This window comes from Habropoda laboriosa, unplaced genomic scaffold (assembly GCF_001263275.1).
Source record: "Habropoda laboriosa isolate 0110345459 unplaced genomic scaffold, ASM126327v1 scaffold5, whole genome shotgun sequence".
NCBI classification, from domain to species: Eukaryota; Metazoa; Arthropoda; class Insecta; order Hymenoptera; family Apidae; genus Habropoda; species Habropoda laboriosa.
This window is the reverse complement of record NW_017100161.1, coordinates 3,374,050-3,382,749: the sequence shown is the minus strand read 5'-3', so window position 1 is coordinate 3,382,749 and position 8,700 is coordinate 3,374,050. Positions and strand designations below refer to the sequence as shown.

The window sequence follows — 8,700 nt, the reverse complement described above, 5'->3', positions numbered from 1 at the left end:
GAAAGGAGAGAGAGAGAGAGAGAGAAAAGAAAACGAAGGAAGGAGAATTAAGCGATTGTTAAACAGCTTCGCCAAGGATGGAGGTATCGTTCCGAGCGGAAGAAAAAAAGGCAGAAAATTAAAGAGAGAAGAGGGGCACACACGGGCGAACGGGGAGAAGAAGGGAAGAAAAGGGAGGGAACGGGAGACAAAGCGGGGGCGTTCGACAATTTATCGTCTTCATTTGGCCACGTCCATATTTATTGCGTCGTCAGGAACAATATGGCGCCTATTAAGCGAAATACGGGCCCCACCGTGGACGCGGAATCGAATTAATACCGCGCCTCTGCCTCCGTGCCCGATAATAAGCTTAATAAATATTGATTGTTTAATTAATGTGGAATCGACGCGTGGGACACACCGTGTTTCACTATCGGCAGTCCGTTCGACCGCCCACGTGTGCCCACGAATTTATTAAACGTTCTGCTTCCAGTCTGTATTTAAACCGAGACAGACTTTTATATTTTCAATCACTCTGCAACGTTCGTTTTTCCACGAAAATTCTCTCAGATTTGTTTACACACGTTTGTTTGTAGATATCCGTTAAAGGTGGATAAACGAAATATTCTACGTGAAAATTACACAGTATAATTAGGACTTTCTTGCATTTTACGAGGCAAAGAGTAGAGCGAAAATTGTTCGCTCTAATTCGCGGTTTTCTCGGTAACGCTATCGTGTCAAGGGATCGAAACGAAGAGGAAGAGGGGAGGCGCTCGTTCTACGTCTACTAATTATACGTTCTCGAAGCAATTGGGGATCATGGCGCGCGAGAGGAACTGTCGACAGAGAGACGAACGGCGAAAAACGGCGTTCGCCTTCTGTGGGAACGTACGTCCCATTAATGGAATCACCAATTGCACACTTATTGGTTTAATTGCTAATTGCTAGCCTCTATCCTTCTCGTTCCTCTCAGTTACAACCAACAATGGCGTCAACACCCACCACTTCGACGGATGCCATTTTCATAAACAATTTGCCTTTTCAGCCTCCTCCTCTTCTTCTCCTCAGCTCGTCGAAATCGAGTTTCAATTTTTCGTGGGCGAGACAACAAATTAAATCATTCGACACGCGCGAATTCTCCTTCTCTCCTTTGCTTCGAGTTAGAAGGGAGACGGGGGAAGGTTCGAGCAAGAAAGAAGGAGGAACGGAAGTCGTCCTCGAGCCCGTGAGAAATATGTCGAAGAAAGAAAACGTCTTCGAGCTCGTTCCGAGTTGGTCCGTTCCCTCGGTGCTCTTCTCTCGTTTTCTTCGCCGCCGCTCGTTCCCTCCATCATTCCGAGAAACGCTCGCTATACTCGTTTTCATTTCCCCTTACGCGATTTGCCGTGCAGCGCGGTGTCTTCTGCACGCGGGCGACCGCCTCGCGTGCAAACCAAGGAAACGTGCTATCTCGTCCTTTTTTCCACCAACACGAGGCAAATCGTTCCACTTCTTCCATCGATTCGAATACGTTCGCGGGGATTAGTCTAGCTTGAAACGTCGCGATTAATTGCTCGCATCTTTGTAAAACGTAGAGTGACGATCTTGCGAGTATTTGTTCAAACGACACGAATTAATTTTTTCTCTCTTCTTTATTCTTACTTTCTCCGTTACGAGGGTAGTGTTTTCGGAAGATAGTCGGATTCAGAGATAAAATTGGGAAGAACCGAGGCGTGTTGGTTACTTGTAAGGAGAGAGGAAATCGATGCAGAGGTTTCCAGAGCTGGCGAACAGGGTGTGCAAGCAGAAGGAGCAAAGACCGCGGTCAGCAGTCAGGCGAATCAGCATATTCCGCTTACGGGACGTTCGGTCGTCGCAGGGAGGAGAAGAAAGGACGATAAAAATGTGAAAATCCCCGGGAAAGCCGCGGCACGGAATTTGAATTTGCTCTGACTGGCAGGGAGTGTAAATCGTTCTCTCGTCAACATTCAAAACCAGTCCACATCGTCACCCCCGGATCCGAATAACAAAGCGAACTGCGAACGATGGAAACGCCCGTTAACGATCTAACAGCGTTCCCTTTCGCGTAACCAATCTACAATCCTCCTGGGACCAAGTGTAAAAGATATGTCCCTTTATGGTTAGTTGAAAAAGATCCGAGAACATTTTCCACGTCGGAGCATGGACATAAATCGTGCGACAAGTCCAGGTAATATTTCAAACGCGTCCGTTTCATTTCATACTACAGTGTGTTTCAGTGATTCGGGGAATTTTAGTTTAATTGAGATTTGAGGTTACGAATCACCCTACTGCATTTTCTTTAGTTCAATGACCTTTCAAGTTACGAATCACCCTCTATGTGGTGCAAGCCACAATTTCAAAGATCAATATTTAAATATTACTGCATATCTGTGTATCGAAATACACTTACAATTTATGAATCAACCTGTACATCAACCAGCATTAATACCTAAATAAACCCACAGCTTGTGGATCTGAAGTTCAGCTCACAATTTATGAATCAGCAGTTGCTTAACAAAATTCACGCATTACGACCTGTACGTCCAATCACACCCATAATTTCTGAACGAACCTGTACACTACCGGTGAACGCGGTTAATAGCCACCCTTTAGCTCCGTTTCCGAAGAAAACACAGGAGAGAAGGAACGAGAAGGCAGAGAGTGTTTGAGCAAATTCGCCAGAGTGAGAAGTGGTTGGCGATCGAGGCTGGAGCTTAACGGGAATCGAGCGATACGCGGTAAAGCTTTTTGCTGGTAAATCGCCTAGGCGGCTTTTCCAGGGACAACACACACACACCAGGTCCGCAAGAACCGGACGTTCTGGATTGGCGGGCGTGAATGGAAAGGTTCTCCGGGTGGAAGGAGGGTCGTGAAGCCGTTTCGGCATTCAATAGCGGTTTTCCACGGTCACCTCGGTCCTGGACGCGGCCATTTGAATAACAAAATCACCAGGAAGACGTATTATCGTCCTCACCGTGCGACCACGGGCCCCCGTTCGACACACCAACTCCTCCGGCCACGGAGCTTTATCGCCGCGAGTCGTTTGCATTCCAAGCGAAACCGATCTCTCCAACGTTTCGCGGACTATCCGCTCGCCATTTCCATCCTCGTCGATCCCGCCGTCCGTCCCCGCGATTCGGAATCTATCCGTTCCGCGGAATCGACCGCCGGTTAAAAATATGCACGCTGTTCCAATTCCGGGAATAGACGCGGACGATTTGCATGCCTGTTCTTGGGAGACTCGAGGAGAGGCTCTTACTTGGCGCGGTTGCGTTACGTTCGCCGAGATTCTACCTGGTGATCGATCGCTTGGAATTAGCGTGATTTTACAGGACAGTTCGAGAGAGATCAGAGAAAAATTAGATATCGCTTACCGTTCAACGCAATTAAATTGCAATCGTTGTTTTATAAGAAGGAAATAAATTAAAGAGTTTCACAACGTCGCTCGGTTCAAGTTGTTACAATGCAACAGCTGCAGATCGCCGATATGATCGAACTAACTACAGCGCTATTGTAATTTCCCTACGATCAATTATTCCAACGAACGATGCTTCAGAATTCTCGTAGAATGAGACGTGTTAAGGTTCGCCGACTACTTAACGTCAACAGCTCCAACCCTGCGCTGGTAATTGAATAAACCATCGGGACAAAGTCTCACGGAGGTGTGCACCGGTAGGAACAATAGTGATATCGAGGCAGCCGGATAACGATCGATAAGTATCTATTATAGTTCGCTAACACCCGCTCGATCGGTTCCAAGTTTCCCCCGGCTTGGACACCAAACATCACAGACAACACGGAGTCACGATTTTTCGATAATCACCACGTAAACATTGCGTTCGTGATTAAACCACGCGAGGTTGAAGGGGACAAAAACCATGATTGGCGGCCTGTTGAAAAACGAGAAGAAGAGGAAGAAAAGAAAAAAAAAAAGAGAGACAAAGAACGAAAGAAAATATCGTCGAGAGTTTACATTACAAAGTATGATGAGGGACTTGGTCGTTCTCCGTTCGAGAGATCTCCATGAAGCCCACGTTAAAAGAATCTCTGGTCTGACCATATCGGTCGAACAGGTGTGCCTGTACGACGCAGGAATAAACGATTAGCGATTCGATTAGCATCCGCGGATCATATCGATCGCGGCTACTTGCATTCCGAATGATACTTGCTCGTTCTTTCGTAGCACGATTACGAAATCGGCCTGCATATGTATCGTGGACGGTTCGTCGGCGGTGGACACGTCATCGTTCGCTAAGTTCGATCGCCATGGTTCGGGCTAATTATCGACAATTCGCTACCGTCGACAGGAGAACACGTTAATTAACGAGTCGAGGTGAGTCACACCTGTAACATGGCCTCTAAAACGGCGCAGAAATCTTGCAGCGAGAATTGTAAAGGGTGTCGAGTGTTCTAGTTGATTGATTGGATCGATTTCACACTGTTGTTCCGTCCCTTAGCTATTCGAGTTAATGGAAAATTACGCATAAATTTAATTTTCTCAAGTTTTGCATTAAGAAGATTGCGAAAGGGTTAAAGATAATACTTATCAATCGTCGAAATGGAGCGAGAGTGACGTTGTTCTCTGCGAACGAGGGGAACGAAAGCAGAATAGGGGAGTAAAAGGTGGACAGAATAGACAGGTTTAAGGAGAAGGAAAGGAAGAAAAATGGAGCGGGTGGCGGTGGTGGCGCTAGGCGATCGGAAGTGTGTCAAATTACAGAGGTCCGTGATATTAATGACTCCTAATGACATGCCCCCTCCCTTCGATGGGTCCCTTTTCCCCTACCTGACCGCATCAGTCCCCTCTCCGATTTTCTCCTACTGGCCACTTCGTCTCCCTTCGAATCAGCCAAGGCTGACGGAGGCCGCTCATCGAGGTCCAACACCGATTCACGGAATCGACATTAAAAATGCAATTACTAATTGACGGAGGCTAATAGCAATAAGACAAACAACGGGGGCTAAACGCTATAAAGTAAAACACAGGGCTGCCAATGATGTCCCTGGCTGCTTGTTCCTCCTTTTTCCCTCTTCAAGTTTCGTCCTTTCTCTCGGCGGAACTATGGAGACCTCGGGGAAGATCCTCGGGATCTCTTGGTTCTAGCTTACGACCGGTTCACTGTTTCCAAGAGTCCGGGCCAACCGATTTTTTGCCACTCTTCCCTAAGCTTTGTTAGCATCCTCGAGTTCTGCTCTTCGTTTTTTCGACCGGAGACCATGCGTTTTCGATGTGACGATAGCGGTAGGAGTTTGAGAGTGATGTGTAAGATTGATGCTTCCGTTCTTAGCTCGTTAATTGATGCAAAAATTATCTCCTAGTGTCTGCTAGGTCGAGCTGATTCTTCCGACAGAAAATTGAATCTTTCGAGGTTGATCCTTTGGGGAGATAAATACAAGTTCAATTTCGCTGAAAAGAATGAAACGTGAAGAAGATTCTGCTGAATGGACGAAGAAGGCCGCGCGTCACAGCCGATATATATTCGAAGGCAGTTCCTTTGACGTCCCGAAGACAGGCCGATTGTAATGTACATCTGGGTGAAGGGAGAGGTGAAACGTGCCGCTGATCCGGCTCGTTAAAGTCCGGCTCCGTCATTACGGGCCTCTGCGTTCTCTGGAAGGCGCGATCCTCGACGTGTTACGTTTCGCGACACGTGACAGCCCCGAAGAGCCGCGTTTTCCAGCTCGAACCGACGGTCAGCGGAATTGCACACGCAGGAACGGAGAGGGAACGGTTCTCACGCGAGCCTAAATTATCCGATGGAATCTCCTCTCTTCGACTCCCGTATTCCTTCTCTCCCTCTCTCGTCTGTCGCGTGAGAAGAACCTCCTCTTCCGAGACAAGTCGATCTTCTCATCTTCGAGGTGATAAAATCTACCAGATAAACACTTGGAATCTACAACCGTGGAGATTTTTTCAGAAGCCTCGAGGGGTTCGCTTCAGTTTCAATTTCAACGAGGGAGAATTCCGCCCCCTTTACGAGAAATCTTCGAGAAAGCAGGAACGGGCCAAGGACAGAGGATAATGCCTGATGTTAAAAGGCCGCGAAAGAATTCTCCGAGGCAAATGACAAACCGCCGCGCTGGCTGGTAGGCGGCTCGAGCTCCGCGTAATTGCTTTTATGACATATTTTACGTGGAAAGGGATTAGCCTCAGAACGAGGCGGCGACAACGTTTTATCCCGGAATATTTTCACGCTCGTAAAGGAGATTGTTCCGCGAACAACTCAATTGAGCTTGATTTTGGTAATTGTTCGCCAAGGATTTCGCTAAATCCCGAAATTCTTGCACGATATCACAGAACACCTAATTTCATCCCCGATGAAAAACGTCCACCAACCCTTCGTACAACGTCCCCTTTAAGGAACATCGTACGTCGATGATTAAGCGATTAAAAAATTACCATAAGGCAGAATATGACGATACACATGTAGCCTTAATCGCGATAAAAAAGCAATAGGGAGGGGAAAAAAAAGGTAGGACGACACGAGACACACGAGGTGGACGATGCATCTTGAGAGAGCGACTGGTTTCGCGATTGGGCCCGAACCCGTTCCACGGTCGGTCGATTAATAAAATCCCCGTGTACACCGTTGGCGGCGGCTCCGGCCCGATTTCTTTGTCGTCCCTGAAAATTTCTCAATCAGCACCGGTGTGTACGTCCCCCCAGTTTCCTTTCCCGCGGCGGATTTTCTACACCGTGCGCGCTGGCCACAATGTAAAAGCCTCATCGTTGCAATTAAACGATGTTGCCCCGGCCCGATCGGCTTCGGACCGCAAAAAGCCCGGCTAAGAAATAACGACGCGGATTTATAATGCCCGATACTTGTGAGCCTTTCGCTCAGCGACTTCGCCGTGTCGTATTATTCGTTTGTGAAATTTATGTTCCTGCCATCGGCGAAGGTTAAACCCTTCGGTACGTTAATCGTATCGCGATTCGAACGTCACAGGTGGGGAACAAGAGAGTGAAAGAGAAAGAGGAGAGAGAGAGAGAGAGACGTACACACAGGGGAGGAGGAAGAAAGAGAGCGAAACGTAAGGACTGGAGTGAAGAAGAAGGGAAGAGGGAAGCGAACGACAGACGGACGATGAAACTCTGTGCAAACTCACCTTGTATGGATTCCGGCGAGGCTGGCTCCTTATCGATTCGGCCGAGCGCGTCGCTGGCTGCAACAAAAAGTGCAACGGGGCCTCGTTAGTGACGTCGCGTTATAAAGTCGCCGGGGAAACTTCGCCTTTTTCTCGTAAAAATGATAGATGCGATTCCGAAAAAGAATTTCCGCGCGCGCGACCGCGTCAGCATTAGTCCCTACCACCGCTCGATCGTTCTTCCCTGCCCATAAAGATCGCCGCGGCAATTAATAAACGATGCGTCTTCCTTTCGTCATTTGTGAGTCAAACGTCGATGGAGAATTGGCCTGTGTATGTATATATGTACAGCCGTGCCTCGACGCAAGGGATGTACCATTTTGCGAGTTAGATTCGAATTGGACGAGCATCGTGTGGAGAATCTTGATCGAGGTTCTTGCAGTAAGTACTGCTAAGTCCTATGCTCCAAGTTCTTCTCGAATAATGTATTTATCGAACTAATTCTAAAAGGTGAAAAACAGAAATCAGAAATTCTCTGAAATTCTAAACGAAACCGACGTCACCGAACTCGAATGACGTCATTTACCTCTTCCCGAAGGTTCAAACGAATCCGCTAATCATGCTCTCGATCTCATCAGAAATTCTCCGAATCCTATCAACGACCAACTTCATCTCGTCCATCTCGCCCCTATAATTTCGCCGTAGCTCCGCTCAGTGCCCACATGGAGGCTGATTAAACCAGGGGACGCGTAAGTACGATCCTGGAGAGATAGCGTTTGGAGCAGAGTCGTTATCAATCAGCCGAATTATGCTAAAACTCGTCCAATCCGTCGTGACAGATGTCCCCTTTTGCCATTGCCGGAAAAACAGGGCGTGTACTCGATCGATATTCAAATAATCTATCGAAAGCCCACGGGTGCAGAGAGAAGATGCCGGTAATTCGCAGCTAAGATGACCACCATACGTCACAAGGGGCAGCAAGGATCGTTCGACGGAGGACCAGGCTGGTCACCTACTACCCCCTGGGGGCTCGCAACTCACCCCCTGTATTCAGATAATCCCACCTTTCTCTCTCCGCCGGTCTCAACACCAGGACACACACGCGACATTTCAATACGACCGGTCGCCCGGTGGATAACCCGGCGCAAATACAGCCGGATCTACGCGTCCTACGTCCTGGAAAATAACGGAGGCTCTAACGATGACATATCGACGGAATAGGGCGAACAGTGACCCGCTGATTTCTCCGTTTCCCGGGCTCCTTTGTGGCCCGTGGATTCGATGTTACGTATTGAATTCGGTGAACAGGCTTTCTGTTTCTGATGGGTTGTATCGCTGTTCAGCGATCTTTCGTAGGAAGATTTGGTTCACGTTCAAACGTAGAGTACAAATTCCTCGTAAAAGTCTGTTTCTCTGGATATTTTTCTCAGCTACAAGTCGACGATTTTTAGTTATCGTTCCTTATACTAGATTTCTAGAAACCTGGCAGACATAGGAACAATAAAAATCCTATTTAGTTGAATTTCTTGAAAAGAATGACAGAAGCAGAAGATAATTGTAAGCCATCATCTGAACGCGGCGTCTAATTAAGGTTCGTTACACCGTGCGCTACAAGTGTCAGGCGAATTTACAATT

The 8,700-nt window shown here is 47.7% G+C and overlaps 1 protein-coding gene across 2 annotated transcripts in view; it reads right to left on the bottom strand.

The window, feature by feature from the left end:
- The window catches only part of LOC108578079 (POU domain protein 2-like), a 116,381-nt gene that overhangs the window by 16,363 nt on the left and 91,318 nt on the right, over positions 1 to 8,700 (bottom strand). For both annotated transcript variants that reach the window (XM_017941335.1, XM_017941338.1), the window contains exon 4: positions 7,087 to 7,143. In XM_017941335.1, the coding sequence (XP_017796824.1) occupies positions 7,087 to 7,143 (57 nt within the window). The remainder of the gene's footprint in view (positions 1 to 7,086; positions 7,144 to 8,700) is intronic.